Source organism: Rhinolophus sinicus, chromosome 13, assembly GCF_057876585.1.
Source record: "Rhinolophus sinicus isolate RSI-liver-muscle chromosome 13, RSI-T2T, whole genome shotgun sequence".
NCBI lineage: Eukaryota > Metazoa > Chordata > Mammalia > Chiroptera > Rhinolophidae > Rhinolophus > Rhinolophus sinicus.
In genome coordinates, this window is record NC_142513.1 from 6896792 (window position 1) to 6916461 (window position 19670).

At 43.7% G+C, this 19670-nt stretch overlaps 2 protein-coding genes across 3 annotated transcripts in view; both read right to left on the reverse strand.

Moving 5' to 3' along the window:
• The window catches only part of TSHZ2 (teashirt zinc finger homeobox 2), a 420481-nt gene that overhangs the window by 23251 nt on the left and 377560 nt on the right, over nucleotides 1-19670 (reverse strand). The window lies entirely within an intron of this gene.
• On the reverse strand, nucleotides 2517-3028 carry LOC141570816 (small ribosomal subunit protein eS25). Its single transcript, XM_088789479.1, has one exon. The coding sequence runs from the start codon at nucleotides 2970-2972 to the stop codon at nucleotides 2595-2597; it is 378 nt and encodes a 125-aa protein (XP_088645605.1). The 5' UTR covers nucleotides 2973-3028; the 3' UTR covers nucleotides 2517-2594.

The window sequence follows — 19670 nt, forward strand, 5'->3', positions numbered from 1 at the left end:
AGTTTACTCTCTGGCCCTTTACAGAAAAAGTTTCATATCCTCTGCTTTTTTTTGGAAACAGCTCTTTTCGAATATCTGTGGAATGCCTGTGGAAGTGACTTCTTTCTGGTTAATAGTGGGTCCGCTTGTCTCAAAAAGTCTCCAGCAGAGGCACCCATGGAATGCTGGCCTGTGGGATTAGACATTTTGGGAAGTTCTACCTTACTCATGGCTAATTGATTGTTGCTACTTCATTAAATGATACGCGTTGAGAGATTTTCCTGTGCCCGGCACTGGGCTGGTTGCTGGACATCCAGCCTGGAACAAGATGGCTTTTGTCTTTCCCTTCTGGGTGATTAGGTTCTAGTTAAACAGGTTTTCAACACACAGGCCTTTTCCCTTCCGCTCTTATTTGCCTCTGGACCGTAGGCGTGGTGGATGTTTGATTGACATCCAGCTTCAGAGTCAAGCCAATCAAATGTTGGCCACATTTACATCAATGCTGTTTCATTAAATAATAACGAGAAAATAACATGAGGTGAGGCAGGCTTGAGGGCAAAGTGAGAGGGGAGGCAAACTATGCAGAAGGTCATTTCCACACCATGAGGAATCCTTCACCTCATATCCATGCTTAGAGTTCAGGGGACCCATGAGCTTGGGTGGGAAAAAAAATGACACCTTCAATTTCACTAACTTCCAACTAAAATTCAGCATTTCCTTCATTTATGAATATAGGTACCAAACTGTAACAGTAGTAGCAGCATTATGATTTTTATCACCGATATTTTCACGAAAATGTCACATTACAGTGGTTGCAAATATCTTGGGATATCATGTACACTCATCATTACTTTGGAATTATAGTGGTTCCTAGCCTTAGTGCTGGGTATGATATTTACGGTATATAAAGAAATTCACCTATTACTATATCACAAATTGATGTCTTTAACATTTGATAACTGTGTGTCCGTGATTTTTTAACCCTATGTATTGTATTTTATGTCTTTAAAAGCATTAGTTTTGAGAAGGGCTCCAGGGGCCTCCCCGGGTGGCCAAAGGAGCCTACAGCCTGAAGCAATCAAGAACTTTGTGTGACCTAAGGAAACCAAGGTCCTCTTCAGTCAAGCAATTCTTAACCTTGGACGAGCATTACAGGAAAGATGGTGAAGCCTGGAATTTTGAACAGCAATTATGACTCAAGTTGTTCAAGTTTACTGCAGGATAAGAGATGGATGACACTATAAGCAAAATTTTACATTTCTGTATATGTGTAAACACACACTTGTTTATTGTTTCTGGGGAGACATCCATAGCTCTCACCAGATTTTCAAAAAGTTCTTGACCCAAATAGGAGTCCAGAACCCCCTTTCTAGAAGGAGGCGTCTTAGCATGGGGACTCCTTCTGAACAAGGCTGTGACTCAGGAAACGTCCCGAATATCCAATCTGGCTACTGTCCAGACAGACCCATTTCTCCAAGCACCTCTCCCCTCACCTGGTCTATTTCGTCCAATCCAAAGCTTCAAGTTTGTTCAAAACCAAGAAAATTTCATACGAGGGGCTACATAAGTGGCTACAAAAGTCTTTGTGTGAAGGATTCCTTCAATATGTGCTTTTATGTGAGGAGGGAGCACCAGTGGTTCCCTAAGTTAATCTTCATTATCACGTAAGTGGCTTTTCCCCTCCTGGTTCTAAATTAAGATACCCTGGACACTCTTCTTTCTTTCCTCTGCTCCACACGCACAATCAGCCAGCATTTTAATTAGACCTCCTCTATTATTAGAGAACGAGAAAAAAAAAAATTCATGGCTGGTCTGAAGGACCCCAAGCTAGGAAAGAGAAAGGTAATCATTTAATTTGTTGTTGTTTCCATAAATCAGGACCCAGTCATCAATTTCACCACATATTTGAGAGCACATGTTATTGACAATGTGTTCTTGGAGAAAAATGGAGTTTGCTGGCAAAGTTGTTCCATTTTCTAAAGATTAAATTGTTCATTGTACAGGCCGCCATCTGCCCTCCCGGGAAGAGATTTAGTTGTTGGCAGAGGCATTCAAAGTCTAGAAGATAAAAGTTAAATTTCTTTTTCTTTATTGCTATACATAACCAAAGGCAAATTCATTCATTCATTCTTCATTCATTCATTCATCCATCCATTCAATATTTATCAAGTGTTTCTTTTGTGACATCAGGTAGGTTCCAACAAATGGATTCCTGTCACTGATTGATAATCTCTTGGTCTTCATTCACATAGAGCCTCCCAATGGCTGGAATTTCTGTCCCCTGACCCAACCCGCATGTTACCAACCTGTGTCCAACAGAATTATGGTGAGAAAGACAAGTTTCCACCTTCCAAGACCCTTCTAGTCTATGAAGGCTAGATAAGGCAGACACATCTAACAGCAATACAACACAATACAGGCCAGCAATACAACATAACCGAAAGGAAAGGCAGAGCTCATTTCTGAGTAGAAACTTCTTGGAAGAACTGAGTAGAAGAGCTTGGAAGAACGTGACAAGTACCTTCTCATACATAATATTCTTTTTTTTTTTTTTTTTTTGATCAGATTTAATAAAGTTTTATTTTTCAAAACGTACAGTTGGTAGGACCTGTTTTTCATGCATCTTCACCAGCAGCTGGGGCATCCCCACCCTTGGTGTTTCTAGTGTAAATTACTTGAGCGCGGTGCTTTGAAACTAATTTAATAAGTCCTTTACTAAGGAGCTCCTGAAGGGCTGCCCTGGCCAAGGAACCACGGATCTTCAGTCTCTCAGAGACAACAGCTGGGGTTATAAGCTTATAGTTGGGAACTTCCTTACAGAGTTTGTCATATGTCGCTTTGTCAAACAAGACTAAGTTATTGAGCTTGTCCCGAACTTTGCCTTTGGACCACTTCTTCTTTTTGGCCTTGCCTCCAGATTTGTTCACTGGGTCTTTGTCTTTCTTGGCCGACTTTCCAGCATCTTTCTTCTTCTTGTCGTCTTTGGGCGGCATGGCAAAGTGCGGACAGCACACAGTACGACTGCAGCTTCGCTAAGATGTCGGACAAAAAGCCATAATATTCTTTTATACGTGCGCTATCTTGCTGTAGAATGAGGCATTCCTATCCTCCTTTTGCTGATGAAGTTATTGAGGCCGAGAGATGAAGTAATTGGCTTATTATGTGCTCTGCACTGTGCTTGGAGCTTTTACTTATTTCTTAATTTAATCCTCACAACAACCCTGAATTAGGTCCTTTGGAAAGGAGGACATTGAGGTGGAAAAACTTTAAGCAACTGGCCCAAAGGATCCCAGCTAGGATTTGCATCAAGAGCTCTCTGGCTCTGGGATCACGTGTTTAACTGCCATGTGGTCCTGCCTTCCCATATGGCCAGTGCCTAGGAGTGGTTACTACTGTGTTTCCCCGAAAATAGGACCTAGCCGTACCATCAGCTCGAATGCGTCTTTTGGAGCAAAAATTAACATAAGACCCGGCCTTATATTATATTATTATGTTATGTTATGTTATGTTATATTATATTATGTTAGACCGGGTCTTATATTATAGTAAAATAAGACTGGGTCTTATATTAATGTTTGCTCCAAAAGATGCATTTAGAGCTGATTGTCCGGCGAGGTCTTATTTTCAGGGAAACACAGTAATATCAACGAGTCAGTCGGGGGTGACCACTAAGCACTTCACGTTTCAAAGGAAGTTGCCAGGTGCCACCTTAACCAGGGGACCAAAGTTAACATCACCAGTGATGGCACATCTTCATGAAACCCCTGATGTGATGGGCACGTCATTTCTATGGTCTTCTCACCCTCACCCAAATGCATCCTCTCAATCTAATTGTGAGAAGCCATCAGACAAACCCAAATAGGGAGACGCTCTACAACATAACTGACCAGGACATGTCCAAAGAGTTAAAGTCATCAAAGACAAGGAAAGATTGAGGGGTTTTCACAGATGGGAGGCGATGGAGACACAACCGCTAAATCCAATGTGAGATTCTAAATTAGATCTTGGAGCAGCAACAAGAAATTTAGGGAATATTCGAACAAGGTTGATAGTTTAGTGAATGGTGTTGAGCCAAGGTTCATTTCCTGGTTTTGATAATTGCACGGTGGTTAGGTAAGACGCTAACACAACAGGAAGCTGGGTGAAGCTTCTCTCTACTATTTTTTTCCACTTTAATCTAAAATCATTTCAAAATAAAAAGTAAAAACCAGGGGTGGGGGAGGGCTGTTAGACACATCCCCCTGGGATTTATTAAGTGGCAGAAGAATCACCATTTTTCCCAGCTGCCAACAGCCTACCTAGGAAAAGACTAGAGGAATTCATTGAAAAACTGTTGAGGGGGCTGCAGAAGCCAGGTGAGTGACCCTGCAAGAAACACTTGAGGGGTTGAAGGGACTGGGTCCCAGTGAGAAGGAGAGACAGGCATCTAACTTCTCGTTGGGCTATGCTTATACAGCAGATTCTCTGGTCTATCTCTGTGACTATTGAGAAGGAGCAAAGACGACAGAGCAGAAGAGGGACAAGAAATTTCCTTACACGCTCACTGTTTTGGCAAGAAAGAAAAGATGTGTAAGTTTTCAGTAGGTCAAGAGCTGTCTCGCTGCTTACTGGTACCCAGCCCTAGAGGGGAGAGAGGCCATTAGTGGCAAAAGGATGAAGCGTAAACCATGAGTGAGCAGATGTTTAGCGAGTCAGAAGTCGTCCTGAATGGAGCACATCTCCCATATTAGGAGGATCTGGGACTTTTATAGACCCCTCTCCTGTCCGCACTAGAGAGTCAGTCCCTGGATGCCTGCCCCACAGGGGCAATGGATGATAAGACAGGATTGCAATAGCTCTTTATTAGTATAAGAGGTTGTCCCCCTTTCCACCAACCTTTCTTTTAAGATCCAACACATCCAAGAGCAAAGGAGCCTAGAAAAAGAAGGGAGAGGAAGTAGAGAAAGAGTGAAAGAAGTGACCTCCTGCTCTCTTTCTTTAGCAAGGCTGGGACAACCACAGTGACGCAGCTCTTTTTCATCCTCCAGGAGGCCAGTGTGGGCATGTTCTGGTAGCACTGACTGAGGTGTGAGCGTAAGCAAGTCCAATCGTGCAAGCTCTTTTCAAGCCACTGCTGGCATGATATCTGCCAACATCCAATGGGTCCCATAGCAAGTCATATAACTGAGTTTAGAATCAGAATGAGAGGATACTGCAAACTGACCTGGGTACGGGGAAGGGTAAAGACCTGGGGCCATTTGTGCAATCTACTACACCAGTGATGGTGGGAAATGGAAGAGCTGGGGCTGAACCCAGGTCCAATCTGGCTCTGAAGCCTGTGATCTTTCTCTAGGTTCAGCTGGCTCCCGTGTGCCATTGGGTAAGTCTTAAATGATAAAGGCATGAGTTCCAAGGAGGATGGCATGTCGTGTGGATAGCACAAGGCCCAAACTCATCAAAGTTGCTCTTCGGGTTCCTTCTCCCTGTGTGGGTTTCACTTCCTGAGTGCATTAGCATTCTTGCTGCTTGGCAGACAGTCGAGACAATTCTTGGGATCATACTTCTGGAGGCTGGCCAATTTGCACAGTTCCAGTGTTGCTAGCCAGCCCTGGCACCAGCTGGGCCAGGGCTGTAGTGTTAGGCACCAGACTTCCCTGGACATCCTCTCCTTGGCCAATTTCCACCGCCCGTGAGTACAGGACTCAGAAAACTCAGTTAAATTAGCCTTGGTAAGGGGACACTGCATCTTTGAGTAATGAGGTTGGGAAACAGGGAAAGCATTTTCCACTAGCTCATGTCTCACTGTATGGCATTCCGATTTCATGACACTTCATAATAAATCACTGCTTATCACTCACATGGGAACGGGACATAGCTCCAGTTAAGATTCGTTAGTGATTGTAAAGAAGAAACATGAATTGCTGTATATCAGGGCTGCTTGATCGTCTTCCTGTCCACTGCAGGCACTTTTTTTTATTGTTATATTTACTGTAACTGTTGTTTAAAGCATAAATAAGTGGAAGGAGAGAGCACCAAATATGAATAATGAAGATAAATTTATCTTATTTATGTGTTTATGCAAGCATTTGACAATTATTCTGCACAGCAGTTTGCATCCAGCGTTGCTAGCTGCTATGTTCAGAGAAGTTCCTTACACTTCAAGTTTCTCCTTTTTCTTTCCTTCCCCTTCATGTTTTGTAACAGGAAATGCTAGCACATTCATAGTCAAGGATGGAGGCCCTGGAATGAGTGTTCTTCCAGTTTGAGGCCTTAGCTTAGAACCCTGTCAGCCTCCATGCTCACGAGAGAGGCAGACACATTCGTTACAGCTGTTCGTTCAAATCCAAGGGAGTAAGGGATAGTGATTAAAAAGAGAAAACGAGCTCGGGCTTGCAAAATAAACGTTTTCGTGTAAAGATGGCCCACCTGGTTTGTCATTTGGGATGAATGAAGACTTTCGTGAGAAAGTCCTGGCTGCCGAGCCGGACCACCCTGGGAGGCTTGTGACAAAAGCACCAAAGGTTACAGGGCTTGTGGGCCCTTCGACACAGCCGAGACACTTCCTCGGCTAGGACGTCCACAGAGGGAAGATTCGGGGGGTTTGCGCCGTCCAGGGGGCTCCCACTGTTTCCCTGTGGACGGACAGGAAAGCGCCAGCCCCTGCTCAGTAGGCTGCCCAGGCTCCCTGATTAACTCCTGCCCAGCGGACTTCTGTGCAGTTCCCTCCCCGTCACGTTAACCTCTCTCAATTTCATCCTGCTGGTTCTCACTTGAACACTGCAATGCTGGCACCGATGGGCTCCCCCTCGCCTCTTCCTGTCTTCTTTCCAGACACAACGAACGGAGCCGCGTTTTGTAAGAGGGGCAGCCATAATAACAGCTCGGTCACTGGTACCTATAGGACTTTCGGGATGAGTTGAGGTGAAGACGCCTGTTTCGGGACAGCATTGCCCAGCAGCCATTTCTGTTTCTGGAGAGTATCTGGAACATTCCAGATTGTTCTAGAGAGAAACACCACCAATCCACAGAGTTAGAAATGAAAGAGAAGGTTTTTGAGAACCCAAGGCTTTAGTACACCATGGCTGGGGTTGAGGCTTGGAAGAGGAGTTGTTTTTTTTTTTTTAACTTAGGGTGACCTACTCATCCCAGTTGGCCAGGGCTGGACTGGTTTTAGTGCCGGTCAGTCCCAGGCAAACTGGAATGGTGGTTGCCTCCCAGGATCCAATCCTTCCCTTGGTTCTCGTACGGCTGGGATCATTGCTTGAATGCTTCCCTAACAACTGTAAAAGCCAATGTGAAAGTCAAGTTTGGAGACTGCAGAGGCAGGCAAATCAATGGTGACCATCTCCTAAATGCTGATGGTGCCTGATGGTTGCTCCACTCACTCCATGACTGTTTACTGAGTGCCCCTGGATGCCAGGCATAGCCCTCCATGGGAACGAGCCACCACTGGTGGGGGAGCTGCTGGGTTTCAAGCTCATCCTGGGTACTATCAACTCATTGTCTCTGCTCTTCAGCCCTGCCCTATGACGTTTGTATTATCTGGCCCATTTCACAGATGTGGAAAGTGTGGCTCAAAAGGGGTTAAATGATTTGTCCAAGTTCTCTCAGCCAGTGAGTGGCACAGCGACTTAGGTCTGAGCGCAGAGCCTTTTCCATGTAATGTACGTTCACATCTATTCATTTGCTTTAAGCCTCAGATCTATAGTTGAGCGCTGGTGACACAGAAGAGACACCTGCAGTTCAGAGAGGCCTGGTATTTAACCAAGGCCACACAGAGCTAGTGAGTGGAAGAACTGAGACGAAAGATCTCTACATCCATGTTTGGCCTTTGCACCTAAGTCTCTGTCTTCCTCCAGCGGGAAAAATGGAAACCAGAGCTTCTTAAATTTCTCTCCTTTTAGAATTGATGAAGATGCAGTCTGAACGGTAACTATTTCATATTTGAATACTTTTAAAGTGTGTTGATTATAGATTAAAATGGTATTCCCATGTTTTCTAAATATTTAACAGATCCCTCTTAAACAGCACGACAGAAACATTAAGCTCACTTACCAGATTTATAAGGCCTTTAAAAAAAATTCATGGCATTTCAGACAATTCATCTCTCAGTTTGGTTGGGGGAGACAAAAGGGTAGCCACTTGCATACAGGAAAAAATACTGGTAAGAAAACATGGCAACTGCTTCCAGTAAAGGTGCCCATTTGGAATTAAATGGTGATGGATGTTTAGAAACTGGTCTCAATGCAAAACCGTAATTTTTGCAAATGGTTGTGTCTCAGGCTGGCATTAACGCACTCGATGTGCTCTTCAGAACCGAGGACGTGCTATTAAAAAGCATCCTGCTCCAGCACACGGACTGAAGTTTTATCTTTAGCTGGATGAGAAATTGCTGTAAATTGGTTTTTACTTCAAAAACGGTTTACTAACAATCGAGCCGAGAGCTCCAGTCCGCACAATGCATGTAGCTTAATTTCATCACGAGCCTCTGCCTCCTTAAAAACAGATATTGAAACAGGGGAATACATATTTGACAATGCTGTTAAGGCAACTTTGCTAACGATTTTTGAACAACCTCCAACAGGCCTAAATGCCGACAATATCCATAAACAACTCTATACTGCCCAATTAGGGAGACAGAGATACAGCGTCCTGTCAGGGCGATCTGCATGGCTAAGAGTCTGAGATCAGAGTGCGATGAGGGATGGCTCCTAGTGACGGGGGACGCACAGACGGATGACTATCATTACGATATTACGGGGACTCACACCTTCCCAATTACTGGCAGGATTCATTAATTACCACCGCATTTCCCTAATAGAATCCGTGCTCTGCCTTATCAGCGCCTTCCCTCTGTCTACCTAAACCCCCACTCAGCAGTCGATCACCTATGAAAAATTAGACAGAGAAGCTTCGAGTGGCCTATTTAAAAGGCAAAGAAAAATGAACATGAGAAGAGGAGGGGGAAAGTGCAGGAATGGAGAAGTCGAAAGCAACAGACGCAGCATTCTGTCCACATGGGCTTTGTTTTTTTTATTCCCGGAACTGCCATGGAATGAGATTAGTGGCAGTTGCAGTAAGATATACTATGGTGAGTATGGGATCGTGTGTCTCCTTTACACACACACACACACACACACACAGACACACAGACACACACACAGACACACACACACACACACACACACACACACACACACACACACACACTTTCATTCCCTACTTAAAATCTGCCAATGACTTTCATCGTAGGTAAAATAAAATCCAGATTCCTGCCCATGTCTCTAGCCCCATCGTCTCCTCCTCCTGACCCACTCGGCCTCACCTACTCCGGCCTCCTTTCTGGTCCTCTAATACATTCAACTCATACCTGCCTCACGGGCTTTGTACTTGCCGGTCCCTTTTTTCTAGAACACGGTTTGAGTGGGCGAAATTTGGCCGGCAGCTTGTTTTTGTACAGCCCTTGAGCTAAGAAAGCTTTTACATTTTCAAAGGGTTAAAAATGAAAATCAATAAACAACTCAAAGACGAAGAAGAAAAAGTTTTGCTGATGCCTGGGTTAGAGCAACATACTCCCCGATTTTCTCAGGGTGGGCCTCTTTTCACACTCAGTTCTCCTGCCAGGTCAGTGCCCAGAGAATCTAACCCTGAACACTCACTCTAGAGCAGCCCCCAGTCCCTTTCTACACGGCTTTCCTTCATTTTTATTGCAGCCCACCTCACCAATCCACGCTAATTTATTAATTGTATTTATTAGTTGACCATAATGCTTCTCAATTCTGGTTGCGTGTAGACTCACCCAGAGAGAGCTATTAAAAATACTGGTGCCCAGGCCTGACCCCCAGAGAATTTGGTTCAATTAATTAGGACTGGAGCCCAGTTCTTGACATACCTCTATTTTTAAGGCTTCCCCTGTGATTCTATTAATAACCAAGCTTGAGGACCCCTGGCTACGGTCTGTCTCTTCCCACTTGGAATGTTGACTCCATGAGGTCAAGAACGAAGCCTGTCTTGTCCACTGCTGTGACCCTGGCACTGAGACCAGGGCCTGAGAACAGAGGCAGTGCTGGGTCCATGTTCGACAAATGAATTAAAGGATATTTATCACACACACGTACGAAACACCGAGGACGACAGCAATGTGACAATGACGTAGGGTCTCCCGAGCTGAAGTTATGCATCAAAAATGGGTGACAATTCCAGGAACTCCGTGCGGTTGCAGGCGACTCAGCCCCCATTAAGGATAATGGGATGTGTCTCTCCCAGGCTGTCATCTTATTACTATCAACAACAGCATTATTAGTGATCAGCTGCTTTCACAATTCTGTGCCATGAGTCTCCTTGCACAAAGAGTCAGCAACCACCAAACCCGCTTCCTCTTTTAAATTAAATATACTGAAAAGAGCAGAGATTTCAATCCTTCATCTGTTCACAGACGAGAAAACATTTCCAAATCGTCAGCGATCACATTTTTTTTTTTTTTTAATTCTAAGGACGGCCAACTGTTCCCAGTGATTTCGATTACATTTCCTACCTATTATTTCATGTAATGGCATCCCTTAAATTTTAAATTAGCTTTGAAGAATAAAAATAATTGAATTCCTGCTGTTTTGTGTACATAGAGGGTGACAGGAGCTAATGTGATAATTTAAACTGTAAATGAGTCTTCACTTTGTGTTCATTAATTACAGCTAATTACTGAATTACAAACCTCCTTGGTTAGGCACTGTTATGTATTCATGTAGCACGTTGAATCTCCAGCTGGTATAAAACTGTTTTATAGACTTACAAGCTGACACACCAAGCTACTACTGAAACAATTCAGTTTGAAAACAAGGGGGGTGGGAACACGTAACTGCAAATGCTTCTTGGAATTAAAAGAACAGACACAGTGCTTCCAATTCATATCTTTGGGGATAGAGGATCTTGCACGTATAATTAGAACAATTTATGCCACAGGGAAGAAGAGAACGCTAGGCTGTCCTCCACTCTGGGTGAAAATCTATACTATAGCATGTAATTTGTGAGACTCAAGTGTTCCTGCCCTTATCTCCTTGTTCCAGAGAAACTGAGCATCAGAATTATTTATTAACTGATCCTGCTTTTAATAACAAAGAAGCATGGAGGATGCCAGAAGTCTTGCCCATTCTGTATGACCAGAGATGGCTAGAAAGAAAAGGTTCAGGTTCAAGCAGATAGGTCAAGGACTGGATCGCGGTGAAGACTCTCTTACTGAGTTAAAAAAGGAAACATAACATTTTTTCATAGCAAGCGAGGCACGCTGGATTATTAAACGTTCGTATCTTCTGCATCATATTGGACACCAGGTGAAAGGCTCTGTGATATCTGGTTTACTAAGAGTTTGTCTAAAAGAGTAAGTTGGAGAAATACTCAAATGGATGTGTGATCTCTGCTTGGCCAGGTAACTGTGTCAGAAGAGGAAATAAGCAAAGCCCATCATAGGTAAGTTCTTTAGTTTCATCACTTCCTTCAGTTTTTCACGCATTAGATAATTTTATTGAGCATTTACTTCATGAGGAATCACATGCTAGGTGCCCTGACGGACTGAAAGACAAATTAGCCAGGATTTTCTACTTGCCATAGAAGATGGTTGTTTCCTCTGGGTACAACCCTGACCTGCCCGTGGAGACCACCTTTCTCTCACTCTCAGGCCAGGGCCTTGAGTTCGGTTGCCCCCACCTCCCAGCGACCAGGTGGGCACTCCAGTCCGACCAATCAGTGTGCTCTATTCTCCTGCTGCAGTGATGGGTCCAGGGATGGACACACGACCCAAGCCAGTCCAAGGAAAGATTTTTGCTGGAACCCTTTTCTTTGGAGAGGCTTAGCCTGGAGCTTTTAGGGGTTTCTGAGCCACCGCAAGTTGGAAAACCTGCCTGAGAATTACGTCACTACAGAGGAATCGAGGTCTGAGAGGCTGAGGAAGCCAGATTTTGCAAGGACAATATTTAAGCTTTGCCTGAGTTTAGTTACACCTTCGACCTTCACAGGGGCCAATCCATTCCCTCTGTGCGTAAGCTGGTTTGAGTGGATTTTCTGTCATGGGCAATCCACAGTCCTTACTAATGCACACACGATTGTTAACCAAGATACAGACTGACACAGGTCACACGAGCTTTCTGCAGGTGTCCAGAGGACGGGAGGATCGTTTCTAGCCTGGGACAAAAAGGAAGATACCAGCAGGCTCTCTAGAGGAGATGGTGTTTCAGCAAGGCTTTGAAATAAGGAAGGCTTTCTAAGGGAGGAGGCGAGGAGAAGAAAGGGATCAAGAAGATGGAATTCCAAGGAAAGTCTCGGGCTTGTAGCAGGATCATGCAGAGTTTCTGGGCCAAGGATACATGAAGAGAAGGGGAGACCTAATTGAAATAAACCATGGGGCCAGACCTTTCACATCTTTAATCTAAGTATGTCATTCATAATATCAGGTGTAGAAGCATAGATAGCATGTGTTCTATCCAGGGCAGTCTCGAAGCTTCTGGCTATGGTTCTGTGAATTTTACCTTCATAATGACTTTGGGCAGGATGAAGGTGACTAAGGTAGTTTCTTGGAGGTAGTTTATTAAGGTAGTTTATTAAAAAAGAAAAGAAGGCACATTTCCCTCCATCATTAATCACGGGTAGGGGTTCCATAGGATCCATTTCCCAGAGTTTTTCCCATGCATCCACATCGGGGCTCTGGAAGCATCATAGCTGTGCTCATTGGGTTGTTATATTTCACCAGACATTGTCTTAAACACTTTAACAGCAGCAGCAACAAAAACAACCACAGCAAACCATAAATGAGGGCTCACTGTATTCCAGACAGCAGTGCACCACGCTCAGTGATGGTAACAATACATTTTCAGCATTGTTGTTATTGAAAACAAAAATAAATGGTGAGCTTCCTATGTGCCAGGCACTGTGCTAAGTGCTTTTTTTTTTCTTTCTTCCCTTTTTTTGCATTATCTCATTTCGTTTTCACAGCAGCTCAATGAGGTAGGGAGTATTATCATGCCTATCTTACAGATGAGTAAACTGAGTCTGAGAAAGATAAAATAACACACCCAAAGTCACACACTTAGCAAGTACGGGAGCTGGGCCTAGATCTTAGGAAAATCTGATTCTCAAAGAAATGCACTTTGCTACCTTGCTATAATGCCTTCCCCTATTTTGATTTTTCACATGGATCGGTTTTTCACTTTGGCTTGAAGTTCTTTCTGCATGAAGTGCTTATTACTCTGGAAAAAAAGAACTAGATAAGAAAACAACCATCGGAGTGGCACTCCATGTCACCCTCTGGTTCTGTCTCAGTGAGGTGTCTGTTGCTTCTTTTGCCCTAAGTGCCCCTCTTGGTCTTACTTGTGTCTGTGTCCGCCAGCATCTGGCATTCGAATCTCACACAGAGGCTGGCACGCAGTAAGTGTTCAGAAGTTGTTGGTTGAGCTGAGCTGCACTGAATTAATATTCTTTACCTAAGTTGTTTAAGAGCCAGTATGGTCCCCAAACCACCAGGGAAATCCCTTACGAAAGGGCTGGATGGCTGATTTAAAGTGCTTCCTGTCTTTTTTGTGGTTGGGGAATATCATGTATCCTGGACATTTGTGCTTTTGTTTTCTTTCTTTTTCATTCATGGGCATTCAGAAATACTATGTGAAAAGAAAGCACATGGTCTCCTATTTCAGCTTGGAGGAATTCTGGACGGGGTTTAGGCAAACCAGCCTGAATAAACACGCTCAAGGAGCAGAGGTGGGCCCCTCAGCCCACCCTCCGCAGCTGTCTCCAGATCTGCCTGCTCTCAGCTTAGCTAAGGCACTGTCAACAACTGAAGTCCTTGGTGCCAGGCAGATGGTCACAGGATTGTCAGTGGACCCAGAGAAACCTCAAAAATGCCCATAAACTCCAAATAGATCTGTGCTGAGCGTGACGGTTTCTGCTTGCTTTGTGGCTGTCCAGATTTCTGAAGTGTTGTTTGTGTCTGTGTGTTTGTTGTAGCTGGGAGCCAAGCATTGACCTTCATAACTACTGCACATAGAAATCAAGTCAAATAACTCTTAAAGGACAGCTCGGTGTCTTTCTTGACTACATCTGGCCTCATGAAATCTGTCTTCCTTGTTATTCTTCCAAAACGTATTTCCTGGACCACATAGCTGAGCACTCACGAGTATTTTGTCTTGTATTGCTGGTAAACTACTTCCCATGACAGTTAATTTTGCCACAACAACGCTTGACACCTTGACGGGGAAGACGGTGGGCTTTGGGGTTCCTCAGGCTTGAGTTCAAGCCCAGAGCTGCCACTTCCCAACCGAGTGGCCTTAAATGAACCACTTTGCCTTTCACCAACTTAATTTCCTCTTCTGCGAAAGGTCAGTGACGGTAACCTTATGAGGTCATTGTGTTGATTACATGAGATAGTGTACATGAAAAACATACACTGTCAGGTAAGTGCTCAAGCAGCCATTTTGTTGTGGTGGTGGTGATGGTGATGACGGTGATGGTGAGGGTGGTGGAGATCGTGGCATCTAATACTGTTTATATAGCCCACTGCACTCAGGACATATTTGGGCAACAATATTTCCCTAGTCCACATCTGGTGATTGACTCATGCTAATTCAGAATGGAAAACAGATCTGCAACCAATGCTGGCTGCCGGAGGAGCAGGCACTGAGGACGAAAGGAGAAGGGGACCGACAGTGCATTCTTGCTACTGGGATAGTCCTTGGGATGGATGCTCTTGATTGCCTACCCAATACTCGCTTCCCTCTTCTTTTCTGCTGATAAAATTCTGGCATTGTTTTCTGTGGCAACGTGCCCAACTAAATGCTCACATCACCGGATCTTGCAGCTATCACTGACAAAATTATACAGTTCTGGCTGAGGAGGTTTAATTTTAAGTGAAATTCTGCTGGGTTTCTGGGAAAGATTTGCCCCTTTTCCCCGAGAAGAGGGACAAAGGTGGCTAGGACAGTTTCTTCACTCCTTTTTCTTCCTTGAATGTGGACATCAAGTCTAGGGGCAGCAGCCATTTTATGACTGAGACAACACTCAAGAGACTTCATTTCACAAAGACAACTTGTAACATCATTAATCCACTGACCCAACACCATAACTGTCTACGTCTGAACGTCATGATGGGGAGAAAAGAAAACGCCCATTTTATTCAAATCCCTGTTAAGTAAAGTTTTCTTTTACTTGCAACCTAAAGCATGACTAACGCATAACTTCCTGCTTTTCTTTGACAGGAAAGAAAACTCTGGAAGCCCAACTGAGAAAACAAATTCTTCAGTTTGGCATGGCTCATATGCATAAATGGCAGAAGCAGGCTTTGCTACTAATGTAGCAACAGCACACAAAACCGTAGGAATAATACCTAATAATAGCTGACATGAATTAGGTGTTTATTTTGGGCCAGATGCAACGTATCACTTGGTTCATAGTAGGCGCTAAGAGAAATACCATAAATATGGCATGAAAGTATAAATGGCAAGTCACATACCCTTATCCACAGTCCCACCAAATGGCTTGTCATCGTCCTCCCCCATCATAGATTTGTTTCACACATTTCCTTAGCTCTTCCTTTACATGGGAATGATAATAACTCTGACCTTCCGGGGTTGTTGTGAATACTATGAGTTACGACATGGAAAGAGCTTAAAACAGTACCTGTCAGAGAGCAGGTGCTCAATACCTGGTGAGGATCATTGCCATTGCTTTGTACCAAGCACCGTGTTAGGCGCTTTCTTGCCTTATCTTGGTGAGATTAACACAAGAACAGACAGATGGATGACGGTGGTCAAATCCATCCCATGTTCTGGATTTCAGTTATCCCCACCTGTAAAATGCGGAGGTAAGACAGAAACAGTCTTTCCTAAACTCCTTTCTGTCACATACAATCTTCTTGATTTTTTGCCACATCACCATCACCTGTATTCTTCCTACTATTTTTTTAACCTAGCATTTTTCTTTTAGCCTTATCCTAAGCCATAATATCCATGGAATCATCCATATATATCAGTACTTCTCACCTGAGGGTGCTTTTGACCCCAGAGAACATTTAGAAATGTTTGGAGACATTTCAGTTGTCTCAACTGGGGTGGTGGGGCTACTGGCATCTGGTGGGCAGACGCCAGGGACACTGCTAAATATCCTACGGTGCCCAGGACGGCCCCCGCCACAGAGAATTATCCAGCCCACAAAGTCCATAGTGTTGGAGTTGAGAAAGCCTGATATACACACACACACACACACACACACACACACACACACACACACACACTTGAATATGCTGTAAAAAAAATATATAATCCTTCCCCGTAAAAAAGATCATCGAAGTACCATCTAAACCTCTCTGTGTATTTTCAGGGGAATTCCCTGAGAAGCTGATTTCTTAAAGTCTCTTCTTCCTCTAAAATTCCATAAAGTCAAACTGGAGGCAGCAAATTGTTTCTTTCATTACTTCGGGCTAAGAAAGGACTTTCCTCAGAAACAAAGCATCATCTTTGGGAAGAAAACCATCCTCATGTCCAAACAGTGCTATGTTTCTACAGGTAAATACTGTAGCTGTGTTTACCTGTACAAATAGCCTGACTTTCCGGATAAACCAAAGGACCTTGAAATACAACCATCTCTTGGAGCCATGTGACCCTCATGGTCTCGTCACTCAAAGCACATGCTAATAACGGGCTCTCGCATTTCCTGGGAGAGCCGTGGGTCCCTACATTGTCCCAAACCTGACTTGCAAAGCATGCTGTTTCCACGCACCACACTCCCACAAGCAGAGCCACGGTTAGGATTACAATGTCCCTTCCACCTCTAACCTTCAGAAAATGGCAGTGTAAGGCCAGTGAGCTTGTTGAACACCCGAGGACTTTAACAGTGATTGGAAATACATGTTTTTGCAATTGATTGCAATTGACCCAGAGTCCCAAAAGTACATTTGAAACCTGTTTGTTCAGATTGTTCCTCAACCAGGAGTTTCCTGAACTGGACCCACTGATACATCAAGGTGAAAAGCTATGATGGGAAACACTCGGGGCCAGGGCCAGATTGGTGACTTAGAATTCGTGCTGTGTTTTCTCCACTGAGCTATAATAGTAACATAGGATGCGTGCTTGGCACTTGGAACACACAGTACAGACTCCATCCTCAGCAAGATCGTGACAGGTGCTTAGAGAAGGAGCTGAGAAGACTGAGCTTGAGGAAGCACCACAGTACAAGTTATAAAACCCCATTTCCTCAATTCCTAATTTGGTGACTTTTTTCATGACTCTGGATCAGCCTAACAAACACTCCCCCATGTAATGCCACTCAGAACCTTCCCCTTCTAGAACTGATGCTGCAGAAGGATCGAGACTGAGTCACTTGAAAGCAGAGACATGAGTTGGTAGAGCTCACACAAGGCCCCTCTCAGCAGAGGTTACATCCTGTTGATGATTTGGATTAATTAAAAGATGGCTGGAAGGCCACATGAGCTCAGACCCACATACCTTCGTATGTGCCTTGTCACTCACAACTGTCCCCTCCTTGTTGAGGTCCTAAGTATAAGTGATTTTTGTTTCATTGGACACCAATGTTGGGTCAGTTCTCTAGGCCTCCTATTTCTCTTTTAATGTACCTGGAATTTTCAAGCGTCTTCACTGGAGAAGACCATGGAGAGGAAGGGGCATGTTGGGGGGAGATTGTATTAAGGACGTTTCTAGGAGGTGACTGTCCACCCTAGTTGATGGAGCTAGTATTCAGTGCAGACGCTCAACCCAAACAACCCTCCTTAAAATTTATCTACTTGTAGTCTCTACTTCAGGTTCAGACACCAGTAACACGGTGAGCTCTTTAGCTTCTCATCCAACCACTGTTGGTTTGTGGCTTCCTCTGCAGTTGAAGAGAGGAAAGCTAGATGGAATTCCTTCTCTCAGCGCACCTCCTTGCACACACTAAAGATAAACTTCCACGCTTTCGTCTACAGATTCTGGTGTTCAAGTAGACAGGGGCGGGTGGAGGGGGTGTGGATCTGGCATGCAACCCAGAGGGTAGGGGAAGCTGAAATCACACCTTGCGTCTCTCCACAAAGGTTTGATTCTCTTTATGAGTATGATCCGCCAATCCGTAATCAAGGGTTAATTTCACAGCTCACTGCTTCATCTAGCATAATATCCATTCAGACTAATTAAATCTGTCTAATAATGTGAATGTCTTTGTCTTTGTTCTTTCCCTTCTTTGTTTTACACCCTTCACATCTCATCTCCAGAACCACACGCCATCACACTCTACTTGACAAGCAGAATCCATCCCTAAAATTAAAACATTCCTGACCTATCTGCAATGACAAGGCAGGCGAGCTTCACGGAGCTCCGGCCCATGAAGGGAGCTGACACATTTGTTTTTAATTTCAAAAGAGTAGAAAGTGAAGATCTGACCCCGTCAATCAAGCCCCGTGACAAGTTTAATCATTGGTGCCCCACAAAAATCACGGCTAAATAGGAATGCAAATACTGTATCACAGGGCTCTTATAAATGCTAATCAAGAAGAAGTAATCAACTGACAATTTCACTGATCTCTTTTCTGAAGAAGTCACTCAATGCTTGGTCTCTGGGCCACAAAGAGAAGAGAAAGAGACAAAAGGGATGGATGAGCTTCCCCCCCCCCCAACCTTCCTTATATTTTTCTTTCTAGGACATTTCTTTTTCAAGAGAAAATTCTCCCTTTTGATCCATCGTTGAACTTTAAAGCAAAGAACGTACACAGTTATATGTCAAGTGTACTTTATTATCAGTACGTAGGCTGGGCAGGGAAACGCACCGAAACTTCTGTTAAAATAAAAATCATCATTTGTCTTTGTCATTAATCTGTTATCCAATTCTCTTATATCTTAAAAGTGGCTGACCTCTGGGAGAGGGGGAGGAAAAAAAGTTTTATAAGTAGTCGAAAATCTGAATAGTGTAATCACGGTGAAAAAAAGAAGACAAACCCTTTTTAAAATCTTAATCTAGGGGTGGTGGATGAAAAATTTAGATCCGCCAAGAAGTTCTACGTCAAGTGTCACACCCCTCAGGTTAGGCATTTGACTGGGCTTAGGGAAAGAAGACGGACATTGGAGGCATGTTTTTCAAGCCCTTTTTCATACGGGACCTGAGAGCTTTGTGTTTTATAAAAGCTTGGAACCTGAGGGATTTTTCGTTCTTGTCTAATTTTAGGTTTTGACCAGGAAGTCCTAAAGAAATCCAATTCATCGGTTACTTTCTACTTTAAACACCTAGTCCATGGACTCATAGACAGAAAAGAAAAAGGCCAGCACTCAGTGAGTCCAAGTTTATCCTTCATTGTTTATCGTATTAGAAAAATAGAACATTCCAGAAGTCAAGCTGTTGGTAGATTAATTTCTAAGTACTAACCAAACCAAATTTCCAATATTCAGGGTGGTCTCCCTCATCTTAAGGACAGAAAAGTGGGAATTTGGTGTTTTCTTTTTTTGAGGGGGGGAGACAATAAAGTTTCTCTCTTTTTCATGTTCTGTATAAGGTGGGTGGGCCAAACGCAGGCTGTTTCCTGTTCATGAACTACGAATGGTTTTTACATTTTAAAATGGGTGAGAAAAAAATGAAAAGAATATTTCATGGCATGAAAATTCCATGAAATTTTCAAATTTCAAGATTCTAATTTCAGTGACCATACATAGTTTTGTTGGGACCCAGCCATGCCTTCTCATGTACATATCTTCTGT

Bases quoted from the DNA above. Each gene is read 5' to 3' on its own strand.
- LOC141570816 (XM_088789479.1), bottom strand. From the start codon at position 2,972: ATGCCGCCCAAAGACGACAAGAAGAAGAAAGATGCTGGAAAGTCGGCC.